General features: G+C 41.1%; 1 protein-coding gene across 1 annotated transcript in view; it reads left to right on the forward strand.

Moving 5' to 3' along the window:
- RASA3 (RAS p21 protein activator 3) overlaps window positions 1-27,829 on the forward strand; it is a 104,619-nt gene that overhangs the window by 16,062 nt on the left and 60,728 nt on the right. The window contains exons 3-4 of the mRNA XM_014944191.1: window positions 9,017-9,111; window positions 23,845-23,921. Of these exons, the coding sequence (XP_014799677.1) occupies window positions 9,017-9,111; window positions 23,845-23,921 (172 nt within the window). The remainder of the gene's footprint in view (window positions 1-9,016; window positions 9,112-23,844; window positions 23,922-27,829) is intronic.

A 27,829-nucleotide genomic window follows, 5' to 3' on the forward strand; every position in this document is an offset into this window, starting at 1 on the left:
CAGAACTTTCTCTTGATGTTGTAATGCTGATTTCCAGGGTGACTGGAGCTCAGAGTAGGCATGCTTTTATTTATTCAAATATGAAGTACAAGTTTGTTTTGTGATGGTAAATTCTTTAACATCCGAAACGCAACTCAGTGTGTGACAGATGAGAAGGCTTAAGCCACCAAAAGCGGAAGGAGCGGGGGCAAGAAAATGAAAAACAAGAACCCCCTGAAACCTCTGACAGAAACTTCCGAGGAGAACCAAACAAATTCAGAAACTGAAACGCATGTGTAGCGATACGTTTTGGAACATACTGTAGTATTTTGGCTTACAGGATGAGAGGATTGTGCAGATAAAGGTATCTTTAAGTTTGCATGTTTGTTTATTACATTTGCATTTTCCTAGTTGTAATTTGCGAAGTCATGTAGGATTTTATTAGCTAAACAGACACAACTCTTGAACCAGCTGCATCTCAGAAGAATCTTGGCTGCTTGTTGAAATGCAAATATAATAAAGAAAATGCAGAACTCGGTGGATCTGAAATACGACTTGTCTTTTTTTTTTTTTAGATACAATGTAGCGAATATACAGTTACTGTGAAAATAAATTAGTCCTAAGTTGTTTAATTGATACTGTGTGTCTCAGCTGTTACTGGTTAGAGTTTATATACTGATTTATATATTACATTTAAATGCTTTGAGTAGGAAATGTACTACTGAAAGTAATGGTAAATTCTATTTAAAATTAGATTTGTTTGTTTCCAAATGACCAACTAGGAGTAGTGGGCCAATTTGATGGAACATGTGTCTGTATAATACATAGGATAACTATTTCCATCTACTTGTTACAATGAGAAAAACATTGAGGAGATGGGGTTAACCCGAAAAAACTGTCAATTGGTACTCCTCCAGTAGTAAGGGGGGGAAAAATACCTCTGGCTGGATGCAGTAGATGGAATATTAGGATAGTAGTGCTGCTAAATAAGGCAAATATAAATATATGTTCTGTAATGAGTATGTTTGGAGTTTTCAGCTTTTCAGAAATGTTGTATGAAGCAGGCTGTGCCAATACAGTGGGACAGAAGGCTTTTCTCTTGTGTTAATAATTGAGCTAGATTTAGTGAAGAAAACCATCTACATGGTATGTGCTGACCTAGTGCTCTCCTAGGTGTGTAATGAACAGTTCAGGCTGCCAGGCTGTGACCATGAATGTATAGATCAGTTAAAAAACAGGAAATGTGCCACACCAAGTCATTTAACACTGTGCTGAAAGAGTGGTTAATATCATATGCCCTTCAGGTGACAAGTAAACAATTATTTATTGTCTACTTAAATCATAAATCATATTTGTTTCTCCTCCCCTTACCCCCAGCACTTCATTTGCTTTGGTAACAGATGCATGTAACTGACTTGCTAACATCTGTGTTAGGCAGGAACCTGAACAAAATGAAATGCATGCCCTGTGAAGTTCTGAGGGGAAGAAGTAAATTCACTATATCAAATCTTGGCCTCTGTACCGCATTGGGAGTAAGAACTTGTAGAACAAAGTTTGTGGTACTCCTGACTGAGGAGGAGGCTTGGTTGGGGATGCTGATGGAATGGTACTGAATAAAGCATGGATGTGAAATGCCTAAGCTCTTCAGTGAAGGAGCAGAAAGTCAGTGGGGACAAAACTAGCAAGTGATTCTGTTAATTACATTTACTATAACTTAACTGCTGTAAATCACCTTCATGGAGGTTATTAGGTGTGTTCTGCAACAAATTGAAACTCCTGTGGCCATTGTATCCTGGCAGGTTGTAACTGTCTTCCTGCTTAATACTATATGAGCTGGAGCAAAGTAAGGCAATAATACAAATTTGCCTTTAGAGGTAATTAAACCTAGCTGCTGTGGACTAAAGTAGAGGAAACTAAATCATAGCTCTTGGACACTCACGGAATGAAAACACCCTGGAACTGAAAGTTGTTTGAGGCTTGGATGTTTGAGGTGCCTGGACCTTTGTTAATGACTACTTCCAAAGCTGAGGAGATGTGTTTGTAGAATTGCCACAATTATTACCAAGTGTCCAAGCAAACCATCTATCATTAACTGCTCCCAAATATAGCTGAAGCATTACCTTTTGATTATTTTATTGGCTTAAAAGAAAAATTGAAAAAAATATCATCCCTGCTAAACAATGCTTCCTGCTAGCTAAGTGGAGGAATGGATCTTCCAATACAGCACGAAGCAGAGATCAAGATTTCAATAGAAAATTGTGTTCCTCTGTTTCCTCCACCCTGACTATGGTTTAGGCAGCAGTCACAACTTGGTTTACTGTTTCTGTAGTGTACTGTTGGATGACATTGGAATAATGTCTACTCAGTATAGTATAAATATAGCTACTAATGAAATAAAGGAAACAGATGACTCTGTCCCACAATGACAAGTCTTGAGAAGCTATAAACTAGAATTATCCTGAGAAGATTCTCTACTGTTGCATAGGAAGCCTAAAATAAATACTTTCTGCATAGAATAAATTGTTAGGATGCACTTGCAGTATCTTTAAACATAACAGATTGTCACAAAAGCAGGAAAACAAAGTTGAGCTTTCAAAAATACATATTTTTCCTTTTTCCTCTTACAAGTACACATATTATAAACAAAACTACTGAGCATAATGTGCTAGAACCTCGACTGTCCTTTTATGCAGCCCTCCTGCTTATCAAACGACAGTGTTAATACTACCTGTATTTGGAATACAGTCATAGATCCATCCTCTCAACTCACCTCTGACTACTGTAGTTTGAACTGGGCTTTCTGTATTTTATTCAGTTCTCGACTTATCTCAGCAGCAGCAGATGTTAAGCAGCCTCTGTCTGCTTTATGCCTTATTTGAACTAAGCAAACACTGGGACTGTGAAGAAGGTGCATTAGCAGTGGCTTCTGGTGGCAGTACTTAGAAGGGGCTGGTGATGAAGGGGATGGAGAAGGTGGTTGTTCAGTGCAGGCAGCACGATCAGGGTCTTGTTGCATACTGTAAGGCAGGTAACAGTGACTGCAAGTCTAGATTTTAGGACAGCTCTCCCACGGCAACTAGGCATGGGCTATACCACCTTTCTCAAATGTGTGGGTGCTTCAAGGCCCCAGAGGACAGCTGGCAGAGAATTGATACCAGGGGTGTGGTTGGGTAGATTTTTCTTTTGATGGTGACTTTTTTTTTTTTGTTTTGTGGTGGTGGTTTTTTTTTTTTTGCTTGCTTATTTCTTTTTGTTTATTTTTTTAACAGGAGGGAGGAGTCGAAGTTTCATATAAGCCAGGCATGTTCTTTAAGACTGTGGCCAGGAAAACTACCCTGATAGAGGATAGTCCATGCAATGCTGCAGCTTCCTTTTTTTAAGGATAGAAGCTATGTCTTACTCACAGCTGCCTTTTCTCTGCCTTGTTATCCAAGATAAATCCCACAAAGGGGAAAAAATGGGTTTCATAAGTGATATTCTTACTATATTTGGACTAGTTATTAAAAATACCAAACATCACTGGAGTAATAAATATAGTACACTTCAGTACTCTGTAAAGGATGCATTGCTGCTGTGCTGGAAGAGTTCTGCCATTGTCACCACTAATTCTTACCCATGCTAGCAGATAGTCTAGTAGTGCTTGCGCTTCATGGTGCACTGCACAGGAGCTGAGAGGGAGCCATTCTGCTGCTTCTAAGGCTCTGAAGCCTTACGTTACCCCTAATTCTCTTCCTTATGTTTCTAATCCTCAAGTAGGGAGATAGCTTGTTTCAGTCTTTTTCTGTGTTAGGGGAGGGGTGAGTGAATTTGTGCTGCTGTTGAACAAGGCAGGCATCTAGCCCTTTCTGTCTTGCAAACTTTCTGTACTTCCATTTGATGACAGATAACCTTTGATATATATAATTATAGAATCCCAGGTAGTCTGGAACAGTGGCAGTGCTTCTATGTTGGAGATTTCAAGGTAATTACAGTTTCATAATGCTTTCACAGTCTAAAATGTTGATTAAAATTGATTCTGATTTGTTCTTAGCCTTTTCAGCTATTGCAAATGACTCTTCTTCATATCAGTTACTTTAATTCACTGATACAGTTTCTGTGCACTTAATATACTAGCATGAAGCAACTTCTGAACTAGCTTCCATGTTCTTACTGCCTAATATTGCAGCACATAGGAGGCAAAGTAGTTGCTGCTCAGAGCTGTAAGAAGACTGAATTAGTTAGGCATTTGGGGCCTTCTAACAAGTGACTCAAACCTAACCCTTTACTGTAAATTAACTATACCGCAGTCAGTGTTAATGGAGTATGTTGTATTAAAAATGTTACGTTATGTTGCTTCAGCTCGACTGGCAGCAATCTATGATGTTGTGTAGTTTTCACTGTACAAATATTCCAAGATAAAGATAACTTAAGACAAAGATACGAGAGCTCCTGATGTGCTTTGTTTTTAGGGTTCTATAAAATAACTGTTGAATCATTTTTTCTAGTAGAGCCTGGTGCCCTCCTGAAATTACAAACTTCTGTCCTATTGCTGTCTGACTTCAGTAAAGGAATATATTGTCTGCTAATCTAGCACCTGACATAAATATTCACACCTCAGCTGTGAAGCAAACATTTTGTAAACTGGCAAATGAGTAGTAAAAGATGAGATGTAATCCTCAAATTGGTGCCTAATCCTTTTGTCACCAACAGGTAGTCCAGACAGAAGGTAGTTGTGACTGGATGGAGAATGCGTGAGCCAAATTATCAACTCTGTTAATCTTTGTAGGGAATTGTTAGACCCTGAATGAACAAGCCCAGGCACGACCACGGAGAAGCTAATGGGCTGCATTGACTTGCCTGGGAAGAACATTTGAAACTCCAGTGAGGGATGGGCACTTGAGGGTGTGGTGCTTCCACAGCCACTTTCCAAAGCAGTGAAGCCAGAAATCCCTACCCATCTCTGTTGCATATTTCTGCTTCTGTGCCCAAATTACTGACCTTCTGCTACCTGCTATCTTCTAGCTGTGTTAATGTGACTCTCTTGAGTGGGGAAACCATAAAACAGGTCAGTTGAAACGATCTGTGTGTTAAAAATGCCAACAACACCCACATATGACCCCTGAAACTTCCCTTTTCCTCCCCCAGAATGTTTATTTTCATTGTTTAGTGTTTTTTTGTTTGGATCAGTTTCCTCAACAGTTTCAGTACAGCCTACTGCAATGACAGGGGTACAGGGGTGGGGAAAGTAGGAGGCTCTTAAATCAGTTTGCACCAGGGATTGTAAAGTGGAATTTGCACCCTTAGGACCATCCAGGCCCTAGTTGGTAACTTCATTCATCCATGAGCTGGCTATGTGTTTGAAATAATAGGTTGTTGGTAGATTTTTTTTTTTTTTCCCCCAAAGAGAGATTCGCAGAAGGAAGTGGTGAGGTGTGGCATGTCGCATCTTGGTTTTGAACACAGGGCGTAGAATTTCTAAGTGTACCAGTGAAGATCTGTTCAGTCTCAACTGAGGGGACGTGGGGACGTTGCTGCCATATGGTGAAGAACGTGTAGGAGTGCGTGGGGTTTCGCTACCCTCCCCTCAACTCAAGGTGAATGTCAGACTTTGGAAAGAAATTAGTTCAGATGAGAAGAACGCTTTTAACTCATCGTTGCTGGTCTTATTGCTGAGAATCTAATTTCTAAAAACGTAACTTAGAACTAAGTTTTGAAGTCACACCGTACATAGTTCAGCGTGCTCTGCTGTTTTCCTGCCTCCTCCCATACGGTGTCGAAAAGCTTGAACAGAGCCCAGAGTCTCTGCAGCCTGAGGCAGCTCTGAGGAAACCAGGAGGAGTGGCCGGGTGCCTCGCCTCAGGTGCAAGTTTTGGAGTCTCTCACCGCTGCCTGGCAGGCACCCAAGTCTTGAGAAAGAGCATGGGACAATGGGCTCGAGTTTGGGAGCGCGCCGAAGAGCCACAAAGAGGAAAATGTCCTGTAACTGAGTGGTGGTAAACCTTTCTGACCTCTTGTGTCAGGTTTATCTTCAAGGAGAGTTGTAGGCTCTTATCGTGTAGTGTCAGGTCAAACGACAGGTGCCAACAGCTTGTGATTATTGGCCTAGACTTCACCTAGTTCTGGGGAGGCTAGAAGTTGGTTGAGCCAGGTCAGACGTAGTTCAGCTGGTGGCAGAGCAGTGACTGTGTAGAGGAGGGCAGGACCTGACCGTGCTCAGAACCTGCACAGTGCCTCGTGTGAGCCTGGTGGTGAGGAGGAGGAGTGTGGGTTGAGTGAGAGTATGGACACAGCCGGCACAGGCAAAGAGTTTTATGAACAGAAATTGTGCAGGGCGCTCCTGTACACAGAGAATTGTTTAACAGGGCAGATCAAACAATCTGCCCTATCAGTAATATATCTTTGTATATGTTTAGATTAGCCAAAGTGTAGGCCTTTTTTTTTTTTTTTTTTTTATTCCCCCCCCTTCCTTCCCCCCCTTTTTTTTTTTCATAGTAGATTTTTATCCTCTGTGGATCGTTTAGTATACAGTGAAAACCCCTGGATTCCAGCCAGCCTAGTCAATAAGTTTCACTCATTAATAAGACTTGCTTGTGTGCAGAGCAAACAGTGCTGTTCAAACAGTTTCCTAATCAAAACAGTTGTTCCACCATGTTAACCCTTTTGGAGCTGGAGGTATGTATATCATTGCCTCCAAACATGTGCTGCAATTACATACTGACTGTATGGTCAGACCCGGCTGGGTTATCTTGCCAACCTTGATGCAGAGGGCAGTGGAACTCCCTGCTGAAAAAGGGGACAGTGATAACACCATTTATGCTACAGATAGGTGCAGATGTTGGTGAACTCGTCCTTGAGTTTTCTGCAAGGACGTTCCTTGCACGGGAGGTGACTGCGGATGCAAATGAGGCTGATTGAAAGATAGAGGCGATGGTGTTTGGGAAGTGCATGCTACACTGCAGTTGGGTGGAGGATTTCTGCAAGAGATTAAAGGGTACAGTGAGGATAGCAAGCAGTGAAAGTAAACAGTTTCAAATGAGGACCAAAGCAATTATTGAAAGGTCATGCATTTAAATTCCTCTCTCAAAATGTTTTAGAGAAACTAGGTTGCCCACAAACTGATGTGGTTGAAGAATAAGTAGAAGCTTTGAAAATACACAGACATTGTTACAGTGATTCTCAGCGGGGTAACTTGGTGTCTTCTGTTCAGCACAGTTCACGTCTTATTTTCCCTTTCTGCCATATTATTTTGTAGGTTAGTGTATTTCAGTTATTGCTTTTCTAAGAAGTTTCAAGTCACTTGCTCTGCATATCCAATAAAGAGCCTGCTAAAGAATCTGCCTCGTTAATCTCTAGTTTAATGTTTGTCAGGAGATGGATCTGGTAATCTCTAAAGAGCGAGCAAAAGGAAGAGAGCGCCGAGGGCAGAATGAGCAAGATTTAGGACTAATGGGTCAGCAGCTCTGTGGAAGCCAGAGCAGAAACCCTGGCAGATACTACAGTGGGCAGCTGTAGAAGGATGGCAGAGTAGTTCAGAAACTAGGACTGGAAATCTGGAAACTGTCACCAGAAGCAGCCCGAGGGTGACAGAAGAATGCGGCTGCAGCTGCAGCAGGGTACACAGAGCAGCCCAGCAAATAGGAGGGCTGGGTGGAGCCATCCAGCAACAGCTAAAGGAAAAGTCTAAAATTTGAGGGAGCAGTGGGATGTCATAACTTCCTGCTGAGACTTTAGTAAGCTTCTAGATTTCAGAAGGGAGAATACTTTGTGTTTACCACTTTTGTAGACTTCCATCCTGTGGATTTTTTAATTTATTCTTTAAATTTGTCCTGTTAACATTTGCTGGGGTAATGTATCACTGACCTCTGGCCAAAATGCATGGTTCTGGGAAGTCTTGAAAATCTCTCTCCCATTAAGACTGTGTTCATTTGTATATGTTTTTTCTAGCAGGACTTGTTTTAAAAAAAGTCCGTGTTTCTGTAGCAACGCAGTGGTTGCAAACTGTGTGCGAGGAAATCACCCTAACAGAGATAGTCTGCTCCCAAACCACATTGCCAAAAACCAGTTTTCTCAAGGCTCATGAACTGTCCTGGATTCTTTCCTTTTGAACGTGCTGCTTTTCTCAGTGTCTAGGGAACCACCCAGCCTAAAGCTCCTTTCTGAGTATCACGTGCTTCTCAGGCATGCCATGCTCTGCTTTGTATATACAAAGAAAGACGCTTGGAAAAAGTTTCATTGCCCCTCAGAGAGTGCTTTACGTAATGCCTGAGAGAGACTGGACAAGATAAAAGTTTCAGCTTTACATATATATTAGCTCCTTAGCATGCATGTACCTTAGTTCATAACATGGAACTGGCTGCTGTTGCAGGGGGCAAGAGGGGTTAAAAAGGATGAGGAGGAAAGCTTTACTGTGTTTTGTGGTGTCATGTTTTTTTTTTTTTTATTATTTTTCCCCCTCTGTACAGTCAGGGGTAGTACCTTGGTGGCTCTGGATTGCAGAATGCAATTTGAGTGAGGGAGGGAGGTCAACAGAACCTCAAAATGCAGATCTGTGAATCAGCTGTGACTTGACATCTCTACTTGCTGACTTTCTTCTACAAAAATATATAGTGAAAAGCCTAATTGTAAAATACTGTTAGCAATAACCCCATGCATAAACTTTCTTTTGGGATTGTTCCTCAAAAATCGGAATCAAACACCCCCCTTCTCTCCAACCACTTTTGAGCTTTTCCTCTTACAAGTTTTTCATGTCAAAGTAGTAATAATGATATTTTTGCTATAAGCGTACTTATAGGCTCATCCACAGAGCCCAGTACTTCAGTCTGTTAGGTGAGTATGATGTTAGGAATTTTGAAGTCTTTCACAATATGAAGTGGAAAAAGCTGCTCATCAGAAAGAATTATGCATTGTGTAAAGAAGTATGCCCTGAAGAAACATTTCTTTGCTCTGAAGCCTTTCTTGAATGTTAAATTGTTGTTTTAAAACTTGTATTTGATGAAAATGTACTTTGGGTGAGCTATAGCATGTCTTAAACTGTGCTTCTGGTTTGTTTTATTTGCAGGAAAGGTAGCTATACAGAAGGAAGATCTGCAGAAGTATCATAACAGAGACACCTGGTTTCAACTCCAGCATGTTGATGCCGATTCAGAAGTACAGGTGAGATTAAGTTGGCAAAGGAGTATTTGTAATGGGGCCACGGCAGCTTTCTGGGTTCCATGGCTCTAGGACAGATGTGTTGTTTCCCTACAAAAGGGAAGCACTGCTTATTATTATGGCTTAGGTTTCAGTGATATTTACAACTTGTGTGTATGTAGGGTAAATTATGAGCGTGGGTAAATCAGCGAGGCCAGGATTCTGCCCACAAAAATAATTAAAACTATGTAAACTATCATGATCACTGGTATAAGGAAGGGGTGTGGTCACCTAAAGTATCAGATAACTTCAAACCCCTGTATATAACTGTTGATTACTCAGTCAGCCTCAAAATAGTAACTGCAGGTACTGTTTTAAATAACTCAGTAGGCAGGTTGTCACAGGAGTGGCGACAAGTACATCTGAGGAAAAAAACAAACAACCCTACTCCTTGCCAGATTTCTAGGCCCTGCTCCAAACCATGGGAATGGTGATGATAGTATCACTTCAGCTCCATTTATGGTTTGGTACTTTGCAGGTTTTGGTACACAGTGATACTCCTCTTTTGTACTTACCCTCTTTTGAAGCAGATTCTATTTTCTATTACAGTGCTAGCTCTTGTGAAAACAGTCACTATAACAAATCAAGAAATGGAAATGATGTAGCAGGATATCAAGTAAATATAAATCAGTTGCTTTTTTTTCTCCCTCCCCATTCCCCGTAACTATATATTACACATGTATTTCAAACCATAGTATTTGTTTAGGAGGTCACAGACATGAATGTCTGACTTGTGCAATAGTATCCAATAAATGCAAAGGGAAACGCTGCTTAGACACTGCTGTGTGGTAGAGTTGGACATGATGTCTTGGCTTTTCAGTCTTCATGCGGGTCTGCAGACACCAGGTCAGAAAATACTCATTCCAACATGTAATGTGGTTATGTGTAGCGGAGTATATGTGAAAATACATTCAAGGTTAGGTTTTCTGTTTACTTGGAGAGACAATACACTGTTGTGCATGTGATGCAAAGAAAGCCTCACGACAGCCTGTTTAGTCTATAACATTCTCTTGTAAAATATTGATCCTCTTTAATGCCACATTTCGATGCCAATGGTGATGGAAAGGCTTTTAACCGCCTTTTAACTTTGAGGTCTATTCTGTTTACCCTGGTCTCCCTTTCTTCCTACCCTAAAGCCTCTTACGACAGTGACTTTAAAACAATAGATTTAGTGTTTATTTCCTGCAGGATATGAAGACTTTCCCTTTGTAATCTATCAGTTGAAAACCGCCAATATTTGCATAAGCTTCTGCATTGTTTATTTTGTTACAATATTTACACAGAGTGAGTTTGTGGAAGCTTTTGAGACCAGGGTGCTTTCTAGGACAGCACCAGTAATGTAAGCTGTGACTCATAACAGAAAGGTTTGCAGGCAGCTCTAGCTTTTGGAGAGATGAGGAGCACCATATTTGCTGGAGAGCCTGTTCTCTGTTTGTAATTGTTTGTACAGTTTATCACTTCCGCTATTTGTGTCTTTATAAGAGCCCAACTGTTAAAAGCTGTTTCTGAGCTCCATGATAAGCATTTATTACAACTAGTGTAAATATGAATAGGACTCTGATGATTTTATCCACTTACTTAGATGTTCCACCATCTTTACACGAAGGTGTCTACAAGAGGGCTTTGTGTTTTCCGTAATAGTGGGAGCACTATTTTGTACAAATTCCTATGCAAGTGAAGCTAGCCAAACGAAGGAGTATTCTTGTGTTTGTGGCTTTTTTTTACATTTGTGCTATCTCAGTTGTCTTTGTCTAATCTCTTTTTTTTATTTGCAAAAGGAAAAGAAGAAGAATGTATATGTTAATGATAAGTATTTTCACAACGTTACTCAGTTTTGTCTCCAATTTTAAACCAAATACTAGTAGTCAAAAAGCAATTTTAATGTGCCAGCTATCAGTTTTGTCATTCTAGCAGTTGTCTCCATTGGCCACATAATCCAGTGGGTTAAACATTGAGCTGTGTACTAGGGAACTCCTGCATCTTATTTCTGGTTTTGTCGGCCAGTGGCCCAATGGCCTTAATACTGTTTTCCGTGTAGTAGAGCACTTTGTGCTATTTAGTTATGCATCACAGCACTGTATTGAGGTAAGCTACTGTCACTCCTACACTTTTAATACCATGAGAAATAAGTGTCAAAAAGAATGTGACTTGCTTGAGGTCATACAAGTCAGTGTGAGGAATCAAAAAAGAAAAAAAAAGTATCAAAGAGACCAGGGTTCTAATTTTTTCTAATTCATTAGGCTGTGATATGAAAGAAACTGGGTGACAGTGATAAGCCTGTATAGGACTTGACTGTGTGCAAAGCATGAAAATATCCAGGTTTTAAGCAGACCAATCAGCAGAGTCAGAAGCTGAAAACCAGCTTAAAGTGAATGGATTATTGAAATATTAGTGATCTTGGGTGCTGTGGTTCTCAGATGCCCAGTTCTGGGATAAATTTGTCCTCATTTTTCAGAGCAGAAGGAAAGATTTGAAATTACGGATAATAACATTTCTGATTTAAGAACTGGTATTTTGAGCTGTCTACCTGAAGTTTAATGAGTAGAATTTAAGATTTTGTTCTTGACATGGTTTGGACCTCACCGTATGAGCTGCAGAAATGGTATACATTTTCAAATGACAATAATTTTTTCTTTCTTCATATGTATAGAGGGAATAAGATGTGGTGTGGAGATATTTATCTTTTTTTTTTTTTGCAAGCGCAAAACAATAGAACAAACAAACAAATAGGATTCTAGTGTTAATGGAATTTGAGTGGATTTCTTAATATTTTTGTGCTGTTTTCTCTAATTTTATTTAGAAACTATAGCTCTAACTATTCTGATACTGTACAAAATAAATAAGCCTATATATTTTAAAAAAGAAATCAGAATATAAGGTGTAATGATGTATAACTTCATCAGACAGAGTTGCCAAAGTGTTTATCTTAAGGCTTTGCATTCAGTTTCAGGGTTTTCCAATGTTGCTAATTCTTACTGTCTTATAAAGATGTTTTCTATTGTCAGGAGTGCAAGGTGAGATTATGACTTGATAAACTTTATGGCAGATGAGGATGTTACTGACAGCAGGACTGCGTAAATTGTAAGCCTACACAGATCTGAGCATTATTGTCAGATGCTTAAATGCCACATCCATTTATTGGTTGGCAGTAAGATGTACTGGAGTCTGGCAGGATTGCTCATCTTGAATTAAAAATTAGGGCATTGTCCATCTTGGTGAAGAGCTGCTAAGAGGCCTGTAATCGTGCCATGACTGCTGCTGTTTGGTGTGCACAGTCCCGTGCCAAGTGGTACAGGTGCCGTGCAGCTGCTCAGCCCACAGATACAGATTGGGCCATTACCCACCCACATGCCCTTTGTGGCTTTGGTTCATCATTTGGTCTCGCAAATGAGTTAGTTGAGATAATCAACATGATCAGGTGCACCTGAATTTCTCTTCTGAGTGGGTGGGTAACAGTAGCCATTAGAACACAGCCCTGTGTCATTCAGCGATAGACTGTAATTGCCTCTTGGGTTTGGCAGGCTCTTACTCTTTTGGTTAATCAATGCCCCCAGATCTTACTCTCTGGTTTTGCTCTCACTAGTTTGAAAATAATGTATTGCATAGTCTGCTGTAGTCCTGTCAATGCGTACCCTAAATGCTGTTTAGATACAACCTGGCTGATGAAGCCATTGCGCTGGTGTTCTGTGGAGGGAAAAAAACTGAACTGCAGCAAAACTTTATTTGTGTTTGGTATACAAATATGAGATCAGATTCTTTCTGAATATTTCCTTTTTAAATACACTAAAACATTAAATGCTGTCAGGAACATTTATTATACAGAATACAGAATGAAACTTGACAACAGCCTTTAAATGCATAATTCATGGTTTAACTTTCCACACTGGAAAACTTGTCCTGAAATTATGAGGCTGTAACCAGGTGGCTTTGTGCAGATTTACTTGAAGGAATTTTAAGTTCCCACCTTCTGATGGAGCCTTCCCACTCCTCAGCGCAACATTACCATACCCAGAGCTGAATACCCAGTGTCTGACAGTACAAGTGCCCAAACATTTCTGTGGGAAGTAAATCAGGAATTGAGCCATTACTGAAAATAGTTTAACTTTTGCATTGAAATAGACTATGAAAAATCAGGCAGCCTCAGCTGGAAGGGAGGAACAGAAGCACAACTTTTTAAGCTTTTTGAAGTCAGTTAAAGCATGATGTGGCACACTTTCCATGGGATGTGTCTTTTTTCTCCTAGTCATTTGTCTTTCAGGACCTGCTATATTCTGATTCTTGTGCTTTTTCATGACTGGAATCAAAAATTGCCATGCTATTGTGTGTACATCTCTCTTGATCCATGAATGTTTGCCTTTCCTTCACATCCAGAAGTTTACCCAACAGTAACTGATACAGATATTTGCCTGGGGCTGTAGGTGACAGATGCTCTCAGTGGTCCATGTGTTCTCAGTGGAATTTAAGCCCAAGTGCACATGCGATCTTTAAAACCTTTCCTGTTTTTCAGTAGTTTTTCCCTTCATTTTTTTCACAGTAAGTTCAGCCCTGCATAGTTCATTTTGCGAAGTTTGAGCTTTGCAACCCAAATACCCTTTTGCGTACATTAATCAGAGAAGCAGTTAAAGATCCAGAGACATTCTGATTAATATCAAAATACACCAGCATACTCCAAACCGTGTAGTCTGTATATGCCAAAGCAGGGGAGAAATGAAAGGAGAGTTTGATCATTCTGACATGTTTTCTTGTACAGGCTCTTGCTTTAAAAGTTCCCCTTTCAAGTGTGCCTTGAGTTACTTCCTCCACAGCACTGGCAAATGTGAAATGGTCATGTTTCTAACAGCTGAGTTCTCATTATTAAATGACAGAGTGCTTTTCCAAAGCCAGTCATGCTCAAGGTCTTATGTAAAACTCATTGTTGGGGGCGAAAAGATCTGACATAAAAACTTGAAAATTGCTCATTTCCCTTTCCTCCTCATAAGAACTTTGATGTATCTGAAACATATCTATTTGGCTATCAGCTTTAGGGGGGGGGAAAAAAAGGCATGTAAAGGGCAGATAACCAACACTGAGGAAGCAAATTGTCTCACATTTTAACCTTCTGTACTCAAAGCTTTGTGCAAAAGATTTACTGATGTTAAGAAGTACTTTCTTCAGACACCAAAAGCCCTTCCTCCTCCTTCCGCCACATTAGCATTTTGCCCACACAAGCCTTTGACTATTGTTAGTTAAAGATGCCTGTTCTTGAGTATGGACTGGTAGGAGTGTGAGGTGGTGGACTATTCATCATTAGTGGAAAACATTACTTACAGGTATGTTTGGAGAGTATGTCTGAAATACTTCTGTTGTGCTGGAAATCACTACTGGCTCTGAAATGATGTCTGTATATTAGCTAGGGTTATATATCCAGGGCACTCTGCGCTGCTCAAAGAACCTCCCCTCCTGTGTCAGCACCTTCCCATTGAATGCAGAATCTGTATCCCTAGCGTCAGGCTTCATGAATGAAATCCTGGCCTTGCCAGGGTGGGAGTTTTGCCATGACTACAGCAGAGCCAAGGTTTGACCACAAGCTTTTGAATTAGCTCTTCTCCATTCAGTCCTGTGTGACAGAGAAGATTATCCCAGATCTGCAGGGGAAGCTGGGAATTCGTTACTCTGCTATTTTCTTTTGCCTTTGTAATATTGTGGAAGTTGCCACATTCTCTTCCATATCTACCTGCTTCCTCTTGTCTAAATCAATGTTTTTTATGTATGAAGAGCAAGTTGTATTGAACTGGAATGGCTCTGATTCTAGTTGTTACTTATTTGTAAACCCTGATTCTTAAGAAAAAACAGGTTGAGCTCTTGAGGAGCAGCTGTACAGGGCTGTTTCGCTTCAGTGACAGACAGAATTATCTACTCTATTATTAAGAGCATCGCATGCTCACTGTCCAACACTGACATTAACTGCCTTTGTGTAGGTATTTAAATGTTAAACAGTTAAGAGCATCACATGCTCACTGTCCAACACTGACATTAACTGCCTTTGTGTAGGTATTTAAATGGTTCTAACAAAGATGAGTCACTGACGCATTTTGTATAACCTACTGCAAGCATGAGTATATGCAAATTGTAAAAAGAAGAAGCTGCTTCCAGGCTTGGTATCAGCTTCCTACCACACACAGGAAATAAATGGGTGTTACCCTCTGTTTTATGAACAGTGGCTTTTAGGTTTCTCTCTTTGAGTTGTTTTGAAAAGGGTTGAAATCTTTGTTTTGATAGGATGGGAAGATTCTGAAGTTTACATGCCTACTGACAAAATTATTTCAGAGAACTGAATCATGGGTCAGCAATGGTAAATAATGTTTGATAAACTAAAGACCAGTTATTGACCAGATCCTGCTTTGTGGCAAGACTTCCTCCCTATGTGAATGTAAGAGCATTGTATTCAGACTTATCAGTGCAAAGGGGTAAGACAGTCTATCCGGTTTTGGTCTGTTACTTGTCAAAAGCCTAGCTGGTAATATGGCATGTTATACTGCTGAATAATAAATATACATTATTTCAAAATAACATACCTGGATTCTCTGTCTGCAGAGCACAGTTTGTCTGGGGAAATGAAAACCAGGCGGCTTTCATTTACAATATCTACATATTGTATTGCATCAAAATACTTGAGAGGAAAACATGACTAATTATAAGGATTTTGACCATATGGAGGTATTCTTCCTTTAGAGAAACAGGAAGGCTAATATTGTGCCATTTGAGGATGTTTGCCAGTTACTGAGCAATTCTGACATGTTTGCCCATATGGAGACCAAGCAGATATCAGTTCTGATTTGCCCAGCATTTATGAATCCATGTGGTGTTCATTAGAGCTGTTGCACTTTCCTCAGTGATGGACTGGATTTTGTTCCAGATTCTTGTGTGCCAAGCTGTGGTCCAGCAGACAGGCTGGGATCTGGAGCATGAGGGAGGTTATCCTCCCCCTCTACTCTGCCCTGGTGAGGCCCCATCTGGAGTACTGTGTCCAGTTTTGGGCTCCCCAGTTCAAGAAGGACAGGGAACTGCTGGAGAGGGTACAGGAAAAGGGCTACAAAGAGGATTAGGGGCCTGGAGCATCTCTCTTACGAGAAGAGGCTGAGGGACTTGGGTCTTTTTAGTCTGGAAAACAGAAGACTGAGGGGGATCTGATCAATGCCTATAAATACTTAATGGGTAGATGTCAAGACGATGGGGCCGGTCTTTTTTAAGTGGTGCCCAGAGACAGGACAAGAGGTAACAGGCACAAACTTGACCATAGGACGTTCCATCTAAACATGAGGAGGAACTTCTTTCCTCTGAGGGTGGCAGGGCACTGGAACAGGCTGCCCAGAGAGGTGGCAGAGTCTTCTTCTCTGGAGACATTCAAAACCCGCCTGGACATGTTCCTGTGCAACCTGCTCTAGGTGGACCTGCTTTGGCAAGTGGTTAGACTAGATGATCTCCAGAAGTCCCTTCCAACCCTGTATTATTCTGTGATCCTAAGACCTTTCCCAGCTGCCTGCAACTCTCTGCTAAAGGAAGGAGCAGCTGTTACAGCAGCAAATGTAGACAGCAGACAAACTTCCTCCTGCTCTCCAACCTGCCATTAGGCTGTGGCCTTCTGTGGGGCTGCTGTTAATACTGCAGGGCTGGATTTACTTAAAGCAGTAGCTGCACCCTTGGTCTTTCCTCTCCTGCTCATGGACAGTGTTTAGTGATACCTTAGAGTTTGGGTCAGTTTTATTGTTTGATCTTAAGCTTTACCAGTGCCAGAAAGTGACATCTCTGAAAGTTGCCCAAGAGAGTTTCAAATTAGACTGGGTCTGTCTGCCGCGCATGGACGGTGTTTAGTGATCCCTTAGAGTTTGGGTCAGTGTTATTGTTTGCTGTTAAGCTTTACCAGTGCCAGAAGGTGACATCTCTGAAAGTTGCCTAAGAGAGTTTCAAATTAGACTGGGTCTGTCTAGTAACATTTGCTGTGTCCTGAAATAAAACTTGGAAGGATGGAGGAAGCAACAGAACAGGTTATCCCATGGTTTGGAGTGGTCTGTGTGCAGCACTGCATTCTTCCAACACTCCTTTCTCTAGACAAGTTGCAGCAATGGAAAGTAAACCAGCACACCAGAGGTATCGCAATTGTAAATTTGAGATTCCAAAATAATGAGGAACTGGCATTAGATATGTCACTGGTTTAGCCTAGTCCTCTCCTCCAGCCTGTCCCTGTTACATCACTTCCCTCCTCCATCTCCAAGAGCTGGGGTGAGACAGCCTGCAGTCACTCCGTACCAGCAGGAAGAAGAATGAAGAGAGGGAGCTGGGTCCCAGTCCTTCTTCCCACACTCCTGAGCAATGAGCAAGGTTGAGCTGAGCTATGGAGCTGATGAGGTTGGGAAACTGTGCTTTTGAAGGGTGTCCATGTGAGAGAAAGGTTTGGAAAACTATGCAGGTGCACTCCCACCTTGGAGGGGGAAGTTCCCAGCAAAATTAAGTAGGCTAGTGAGAATGGTGGGTGATCACAAACCGCCTGTCCAGCAGGTTTAATAATAGACAGAAATCTATGCAGGTGCACTCCCATCTTGGAGGGGGAAGTTCCCAGCAAAATTGAGCAGGCTAATGAGAATGGTGGGTGATCACAAACCTCCTGTCCAGCAGGTTTAATAATAGACAGAAAACTTTCTAGGAGTTTTTGTGATATCAGCTATTGTTCTTTTGTGGAAGAGTGAATTATAGCGCTGTGGAAGCCCTGTATATGAGGATAATTGACTTGGTACCTGATATTTGAGCAAGCAGATTGTATATTTTATATATGTTTTGTTTAAAATTAAGTCTTGTTCTTTTCCTTTGTTTTTAAAAAGTGAAAGATTTCTAAAAATCTAGTTGGTACTTCCTTATAGATAAGATTTAAGAGATTTAGGTATATTTGACTCCTGTCCTTTGAACTTAGGCACACTGTCAGTTTTTTGTGCATTTACTAGAGCCTTAGAGCACAGAAGTTCCTAGTGTTTGTCGGTGTTTTTTTGTAACTCTTTCCCTGAAAAAACAGATTGCATCTGTTTTGAGTTAGATCAGATGTTACATCTGAATTGACATTCAGTTGCTAGATCAGATGATGTGTCAGATTCCAAGCCAAAATGCGTGTAAATAACTGCACTCAGAAGTGGCTCCCAGCGGTGTCCTGGTGGCTTTGCAAACGCTGCTTTTAAGTGAGGCCCACTGCTTGTTCAAGATGCTAAAAATCTTTCACGCCAGGATGGCAGAACCTTGACATAAGAATAACTTTAGGATAATCTGCAGTCATGTGTTTTCTTTTTTCCTTCAACATACTGTGTTTAAATTAAACAGCAAATTTGCAACTGCTGGAAACTTGATACAGGTAGGTAGCATTCGTGTACTTTTACTTGCTTTACAACTGGCTTCTGGTGTTTCAGTCCACAGAAACTCACAGCTGCATTCCAAGAAGAAATGGGGTGGCTGGAGACAGGCTTTTCCTGTATCTATAAAAACAGGAGTTTGATTCTGATTTTTCGTTTCTTTGCAAGCTTATGATGAGTTTCGGTTATTCTTCCTGATGCCTGTTAGCATTATGAGAAAGTTAACAAGATTGGAACTTCATTCTATTATTTTTTTAATAAAGAGGGTATTTAACGTGCATAGTATAATTTTTCCTCAGTAAGGCCCTTTAAAAGTTTTGTTTGTTACTGATTTCCTTTTGAATACTGTCTCCTTCCCTACAAGAAATACAATCTACTGATGGCTTCTTTAATCAAGAACTGAAAAATGGAAGCCGGCTGGTCCCATTATGCAGCTAGATGTGATTAGGAAGGACGTACGACCTGTGAACATACCCATGCATATCACCTGGAGCTTGTGAAAAAGGAAATGTTCAGCAGTTGAGCTGGCACTCCTTCAGCTTGTTCCTTGAAAAAGTCCTACCCTTCCAAATGTGAAGGGGATGCTAATGAGCATAGCAGCTTCTAGGAACATCCTGAATTTTTTTTTTATGGAAATGTTTTTAGTAATTAATGCTTTCTACTTCAAAATTGTCAAGCCTCCAGCTGCATCTCTGATATTTATTTTTTTTCCCCCTCTATGTTGAAGGAGAAAAATGCTTTGTGACTAGGACAGGACTCAGTCCCTGGCTCTGCAACAGCGACTCTGTCTGAGCAGGACCAAGCCATGATGTTTCAGCTGTAAAACAGGGACAACATACTTTTTATCTTGCCGCATTATCTGATCTTTCCTGCTTGTAAATGTCAATAACTGTGCGCACCTAGTACAATTTGGAAACTCTTGTTATTATGATAGTTGTTCTTTCGATAATAAAAATAAGAACTTCTTTATTATAGTGTCAGTAAATAAAGATATGGCAACTCCCTGTTTCTGTGGTGCAATTAATCCAGTGTAGGTGATCAATTGGCCTTCTGTTGTTTAGATCAACTGTTGATTTTTATGTTACCGATTAATTGCATAGTTTTCTGTCTTCCTTTGAAAAATGTGTTATCTGGTGTTTTGTAAACCAACTAATGGCATTGCTCAGGAGTAAATCTATTCAGATGAATTCTTATGTTTTGTCTAACGCTATAATTGATTTGGGAAAATGTATTCTGTTTATGTAGGAGTTATATTTTCTGTGAACTAAGCCTGCAAGTATGTGACTGTAGCCTTATTTTAATGTATTTATGTGGTTGAGTTCTTAACTAGAAGTAAGGAGGCGTTCCGGGAATACTCGTGGGGCTGCTGGTCCCAGTGATCCCATGACCTCTGTTTTGCTCTCTGAAGCTTTGAGTCACTTTTTGAACAGCTGACCATTTTCAAAGTCTTCACAAGAAAAAAAATGAGAGCTACAAGACAAAAAAATGGCTCTCAGCCCAAAGGAGGCGGCTCTATATTTTTGTACTTAATGTAGCTGGGAAAATGTGTGAAGTACTGCTGACTTTAAAAGATTTTTGCAGCTTAAGTTATAAAATAGGGAGCTTCCATCATAGTCTGTGTGAGATAAAGCAACTTGGCACTGTAAGTAGGTTTGCATTCAGGCTCACCTAAGTGTACTGAAGCATTCTTCCTTTCCTGAGGGAGGTTAGTCTTGCCTTTGTTTATGATCAGCAGAAATATTTCAATAAAAACATTATTTTTCTACATAGGGATATTTTCCTTAGAGTTCCTAAATCTCTGTGCCTATCTCTTAATTTCTTCGAAACTTGTATTGGTGTTGGTTTCTCTAGTAAAGGTAATATGCAGGTGGTAATATCAGTAAAGATGGCAGCAGTGTTTTTAGAGGTTTGTAAAATAAACTTGTTCTCCAGAGGCTGCTGGTTTAGCTCCTGTGATAAAAATGTGACCAGTGGAAGAGAGAGCAGTGAAGAGTAAGGGAAACAGTAGGTAAAACTAAAGCCAAAAGCCAGAGTTCTCAGCTGGTTGTATGCTCAGCCCTTGCTATGCATGGGTACAATGGGCGCTGCAGTGGGACTGAGTCTTAAAGAGTTGGGCCTAGAAGTGCCTTTACACGTTTGTGCAGAGAAATCCTTCTCTTACTCATGAGGATAAACTTCAGTGTAGAACAAAATAACATTGACATTTGCACACAGTGACAGGGTGAAGGAGGAATAGTGTCTTGCTGAAACAGACATGAAGAATCAGGAGTCTGACAGCCAAATGCAACATGTTGGGGTTTTGCATTGTTTGTTTTTATTATTTTGTTTAACATCATGCAGAAGACATCTGGCTGGAGCCATCCTTTTAAACTCCCACACAGGTTTGGTCCTTCCCTGTTCAAAATGCCAGTGAGCTGCTGCAATGCCTCTGCAATATGGGCTTTTATACAACTTGGAGAGGTCTTTTTTCTTGTTTTCTGGAGGAGCACCAGTGTCATCTGCCACATGTACTTGAAAGGCCTGTGGTCCACCCCTCAGACCAGAAAAATTGCTACTGGGTCAAAATACTGGAGGTATAAGTAGGTGCTAGAGGTTTGAGGAGTGAAAGCGTGCATTCAGAGTAGTGCAGAAAGAATGGGGCTGAAAAAGGGGGACACAGGGAAGGGGAGAGAATGACTGCTATAGTAAGAAACAATCTCTCATAAACTTCTTCAGGACACATATTTAGGCACTGACTTTGGAGTTTCTTTATACTACTAAGCTAAATGTAAAAGGATCAAGGAATGAGCTTGAACTGAACTTCTGCATGTCCACGTTACTTAATTATTATTGCACTCCCTGCTTTGCTTTAGACTGCTTTCACCAGCTTTTGTCCAGACAAATGTTCTGTAGCGGAAGTAGATCTTAGCAGTGTAGGTGCAACTTCAGGTCAGGGTTTGATCATCACTCTCCTCTGTTAAACAAGATAGACATCTTCACAGAGCAGGAGGTTGCTGTAATCAGTCAGAAGAGACAGTGAAGTCTCTGGCAAGAGTTCTGGTCATGTGCAAAAAGAGGAAAGGTCAAATCTGGAAGATCTTATGAAAGGGATGTCAACAGACTTATGTCTGAGTTGAGGTAGATCTGATTCAAAGATGACACTTACATTAGAGCTATGACTAACTAGGAGGGTGGATTTTAGGGTCTTTTGGTAAAAAGGGTGGAGGGGAGGTGGTTATGAAGGTGAATGACTCAGTTATAGCCGTGATGATTTGCAGAAGGTGATAGGGCAGTGTTGGCATGTCAGAATAGAATCATAGAATCGTTAAGGTTGGAAAAGACCTTTAAGATCATGGAGTCCAACTGTAAACCTAACACTGCCAAGTCCACCACTAAATCATGTCCCCACCATGTCTTTTAAATACCTCCAGGGATGGTGACTCAACCACTTCCCCGGGCAGCCTGTTCCAATGCTTGACAACCCTTTCAGAGAAGAAATTTTTCCTAATACTCAGTCTAAACCTCCCTAGGACACTCAGTCTAAACCTCCCCAGGACAACTTGAGGTCTCCCTTCAGCCTCTTTTTCTCCAGGCTAAACAACCCCAGTTCCCTCAGGCACTCTTCATAAGACTTGTCTGACCCTTTACCATCTTCATTGCCCTTCTCTGGACGTGTTCTGGCTCCTCAATGTCTGTCTTCTAGTGAGGGCCCCAAAACTGAACACTGTATTTGAGGTGCAGCCTCACCAGTGCTGAATACAGGGGTACGATCACTTCCCTAGTCCTGCTAGCCACACTATTCCTGATACAAGCCAGGATGCTGTTGGCTACTTTGACCACCTGTGCACACTGCTGGCTCATATATAACAGCCAGCTCTCGACCAACACTCCCAGGTCCTTTTCTGCCAGGCAGCTTTCCAGACACTCTTCCCCAAGCCTGTAGTGTTGCATGGGGTTGTTGTGACCCAAGTGCAGGACCCGGCACTTGGCCTTGTTGAACTTCACATTATTGCCCTCGGCCCATGGATCTGGCCTGTCCAGATCCCTCTGCAAAACCTTTCTACCCTCCAGTAGGTCCAGGTTGACACTCCCACCCGATTTGGTGTTGTCTGCGAACTTACTGAGGGTGCAGTCAATCCCCTCGTCCAGGTCACTGATAAAGATATTAAACAGAACTGCCCCAATACTGCCGCCTGGGGAACACGCTTGTGACCAGCTGCCGAGTGGATTTAACTCCATCCATTTAACTCTTTGGGCCCGGCCATCCATCCAGTTTTTTACCCAGTGAAGCATACAACCATCCAAGCCACGGGTAGCCAGTTTCTCCAGGAGAATGCTGTGGGAAATGGTATCAAAGGCTTTACTAATGTCTAGGTAGACAACAACGCCAGCCTTCCCCTCATCCACTAGGTGGGTCACCTTGTCATAGGAGATCAGGTTAGTCAAGCAGGACCTACCTTTCATAAACCCATCTTCACTGGGCCTGATAAATCACCTGGTTGTATTGTGTGATGGCACTCATGATGATATGCTCCATAACCTTCCCAGTCACCACGGTCAGACTGACAGGCCTGTAGTTACTTGGATCCTCCTTCTCGCCCTTCTTGTACGTGGGAATAGGTCAATAATGTATTTTGCATTTGATATATATACACTGGTGCCGAGCTTTTGCCAGTGGGAGTGGATGCTCATGTTTTTATATGTAATAGAGTTAATTAGAGGAATGCAGTCTGTATTCATGTTTGCCTTTACTTTCTTAGCATATTTGAGCCTAACGTTTTGGCCCAAGTCATAATAAAGTTAATGTGATGGTAAGGACTTGAAGACTGTGTAATAATGGATACTATGCATGCTAGCAACATGGGTGAATTTTTTTTTTTTAGTTGCTCAGTGTAGCTCTACTGATACTTGTCTCACACTTTATATTATTTCATAATTTTTATTTTTATAATGTTTTAAACCTGTAGGTGTTAATTTATAATACGCTGCTGTGATGTCTTTTCATTAATTGTGTTGCAGATCTTTGCTTAATATTTAAAATGCTGAATATAGATAGAGCTCCAACACGATATTTTTGTGTCAGACCACAGACACTTCATATCCCGTAATTAGTAAAACATAAAGAGATAAAATAATGGTGAGTATTATGCACTGATGTTTAGTGAAATGGCTACTAATGTAGATTTTCTGGCAGGTGAAATACCTTAGTTATACAGCTGTTACTTAACCTTTAAACTGCTTCTGGAATTACTTGTGTTAACTGACCTGCTTTGTTTTTTAAGTTGAAATGATGGGGCCAGCTATGCATAGACCTAATTTTTCATATGGTGTTTTTGGTGTGTTTCAGGGGAAGGTCCACCTTGAGCTGAGACTGAGTGAAGTCATAACAGACACTGGTGTCGTCTGCCATAAGCTTGCAACACGGTAGGATTTGAAATGTGACTGCAGAATTATGAGAAATATACTAATTACAGATGGTGTGCAACACTCCATTTAAAAATAGTTGGACGAATCAAAATGTTGATTGGACACTGAATGTTCTTAATCAATTACATTCTTCTGAATTTATAGGATGTGAGATTTTTTTCATTTTCTCTTCTCCTTCTCTCCACATAATCTACATAATTTTCTTCCCAGTAGTCTCAAATGTTAGTAAAGCACTTATCCAATTTGGTCACAGCGTTAACACTAAAAAGATATCCAAGGGTAATATTAATGTCCTTCTGATTTGCATTAAGGACCTTACCAGCTAAGCAAACTTGTAGAACAACTTGTGTAGCGACACAGTGTTAACGTAGCTGACTTAGCAAACAAAAGTCTGCCATCAATTATTAAAGCAGTCTCAGAATCAGCTATCCAATCTCACTCGGGTGAATTGAAACCTAGAAGCCTCAGAACTCAGATGGGAGTCAAGACTTTGCCTTCCTCTGAGGAGGAGTCTGGAAGGCCATGCTTGTAAATGTCAATAACTGTGCGCACCTAGTACAATTCGGAAACTCTTGTTATTATGATAGTTGTTCTTTCGATAATAAAAATAAGAACTTCTTTATTATAGTGTCAGTAAATAAAGATATGGCAACTCCCTGTTTCTGTGGTGCAATTAATCCAGTGTAGGTGATCAATTGGCCTTCTGTTGTTTAGATCAACTGTTGATTTTTATGTTACCGATTAATTGCATAGTTTTCTGTCTTCCTTTGAAAAATGTGTTATCTGGTGTTTTGTAAACCAACTAATGGCATTGCTCAGGAGTAAATCTATTCAGATGAATTCTTATGTTTTGTCTAACGCTATAATTGATTTGGGAAAATGTATTCTGTTTATGTAGGAGTTATATTTTCTGTGAACTAAGCCTGCAAGTATGTGACTGTAGCCTTATTTTAATGTATTTATGTGGTTGAGTTCTTAACTAGAAGTAAGGAGGTGTTCCGGGAATACTCGTGGGGCTGCTGGTCCCAGTGATCCCATGACCTCTGTTTTGCTCTCTGAAGCTTTGAGTCACTTTTTGAACAGCTGACCATTTTCAAAGTCTTCACAAGAAAAAAAATGAGAGCTACAAGACAAAAAAATGGCTCTCAGCCCAAAGGAGGCGGCTCTATATTTTTGTACTTAATGTAGCTGGGAAAATGTGTGAAGTACTGCTGACTTTAAAAGATTTTTGCAGCTTAAGTTATAAAATAGGGAGCTTCCATCATAGTCTGTGTGAGATAAAGCAACTTGGCACTGTAAGTAGGTTTGCATTCAGGCTCACCTAAGTGTACTGAAGCATTCTTCCTTTCCTGAGGGAGGTTAGTCTTGCCTTTGTTTATGATCAGCAGAAATATTTCAATAAAAACATTATTTTTCTACATAGGGATATTTTCCTTAGAGTTCCTAAATCTCTGTGCCTATCTCTTAATTTCTTCGAAACTTGTATTGGTGTTGGTTTCTCTAGTAAAGGTAATATGCAGGTGGTAATATCAGTAAAGATGGCAGCAGTGTTTTTAGAGGTTTGTAAAATAAACTTGTTCTCCAGAGGCTGCTGGTTTAGCTCCTGTGATAAAAATGTGACCAGTGGAAGAGAGAGCAGTGAAGAGTAAGGGAAACAGTAGGTAAAACTAAAGCCAAAAGCCAGAGTTCTCAGCTGGTTGTATGCTCAGCCCTTGCTATGCATGGGTACAATGGGCGCTGCAGTGGGACTGAGTCTTAAAGAGTTGGGCCTAGAAGTGCCTTTACACGTTTGTGCAGAGAAATCCTTCTCTTACTCATGAGGATAAACTTCAGTGTAGAACAAAATAACATTGACATTTGCACACAGTGACAGGGTGAAGGAGGAATAGTGTCTTGCTGAAACAGACATGAAGAATCAGGAGTCTGACAGCCAAATGCAACATGTTGGGGTTTTGCATTGTTTGTTTTTATTATTTTGTTTAACATCATGCAGAAGACATCTGGCTGGAGCCATCCTTTTAAACTCCCACACAGGTTTGGTCCTTCCCTGTTCAAAATGCCAGTGAGCTGCTGCAATGCCTCTGCAATATGGGCTTTTATACAACTTGGAGAGGTCTTTTTTCTTGTTTTCTGGAGGAGCACCAGTGTCATCTGCCACATGTACTTGAAAGGCCTGTGGTCCACCCCTCAGACCAGAAAAATTGCTACTGGGTCAAAATACTGGAGGTATAAGTAGGTGCTAGAGGTTTGAGGAGTGAAAGCGTGCATTCAGAGTAGTGCAGAAAGAATGGGGCTGAAAAAGGGGGACACAGGGAAGGGGAGAGAATGACTGCTATAGTAAGAAACAATCTCTCATAAACTTCTTCAGGACACATATTTAGGCACTGACTTTGGAGTTTCTTTATACTACTAAGCTAAATGTAAAAGGATCAAGGAATGAGCTTGAACTGAACTTCTGCATGTCCACGTTACTTAATTATTATTGCACTCCCTGCTTTGCTTTAGACTGCTTTCACCAGCTTTTGTCCAGACAAATGTTCTGTAGCGGAAGTAGATCTTAGCAGTGTAGGTGCAACTTCAGGTCAGGGTTTGATCATCACTCTCCTCTGTTAAACAAGATAGACATCTTCACAGAGCAGGAGGTTGCTGTAATCAGTCAGAAGAGACAGTGAAGTCTCTGGCAAGAGTTCTGGTCATGTGCAAAAAGAGGAAAGGTCAAATCTGGAAGATCTTATGAAAGGGATGTCAACAGACTTATGTCTGAGTTGAGGTAGATCTGATTCAAAGATGACACTTACATTAGAGCTATGACTAACTAGGAGGGTGGATTTTAGGGTCTTTTGGTAAAAAGGGTGGAGGGGAGGTGGTTATGAAGGTGAATGACTCAGTTATAGCCGTGATGATTTGCAGAAGGTGATAGGGCAGTGTTGGCATGTCAGAATAGAATCATAGAATCGTTAAGGTTGGAAAAGACCTTTAAGATCATGGAGTCCAACTGTAAACCTAACACTGCCAAGTCCACCACTAAATCATGTCCCCACCATGTCTTTTAAATACCTCCAGGGATGGTGACTCAACCACTTCCCCGGGCAGCCTGTTCCAATGCTTGACAACCCTTTCAGAGAAGAAATTTTTCCTAATACTCAGTCTAAACCTCCCCAGGACAACTTGAGGTCTCCCTTCAGCCTCTTTTTCTCCAGGCTAAACAACCCCAGTTCCCTCAGGCACTCTTCATAAGACTTGTCTGACCCTTTACCATCTTCATTGCCCTTCTCTGGACGTGTTCTGGCTCCTCAATGTCTGTCTTCTAGTGAGGGCCCCAAAACTGAACACTGTATTTGAGGTGCAGCCTCACCAGTGCTGAATACAGGGGTACGATCACTTCCCTAGTCCTGCTAGCCACACTATTCCTGATACAAGCCAGGATGCTGTTGGCTACCTTGACCACCTGTGCACACTGCTGGCTCATATATAACAGCCAGCTCTCGACCAACACTCCCAGGTCCTTTTCTGCCAGGCAGCTTTCCAGACACTCTTCCCCAAGCCTGTAGTGTTGCATGGGGTTGTTGTGACCCAAGTGCAGGACCCGGCACTTGGCCTTGTTGAACTTCACATTATTGCCCTCGGCCCATGGATCTGGCCTGTCCAGATCCCTCTGCAAAACCTTTCTACCCTCCAGTAGGTCCAGGTTGACACTCCCACCCGATTTGGTGTTGTCTGCGAACTTACTGAGGGTGCAGTCAATCCCCTCGTCCAGGTCACTGATAAAGATATTAAACAGAACTGCCCCAATACTGCCGCCTGGGGAACACGCTTGTGACCAGCTGCCGAGTGGATTTAACTCCATCCATTTAACTCTTTGGGCCCGGCCATCCATCCAGTTTTTTACCCAGTGAAGCATACAA

Source organism: Calidris pugnax, unplaced genomic scaffold (assembly GCF_001431845.1).
Source record: "Calidris pugnax isolate Ruff unplaced genomic scaffold, ASM143184v1 scaffold69, whole genome shotgun sequence".
NCBI classification, from domain to species: Eukaryota; Metazoa; Chordata; class Aves; order Charadriiformes; family Scolopacidae; genus Calidris; species Calidris pugnax.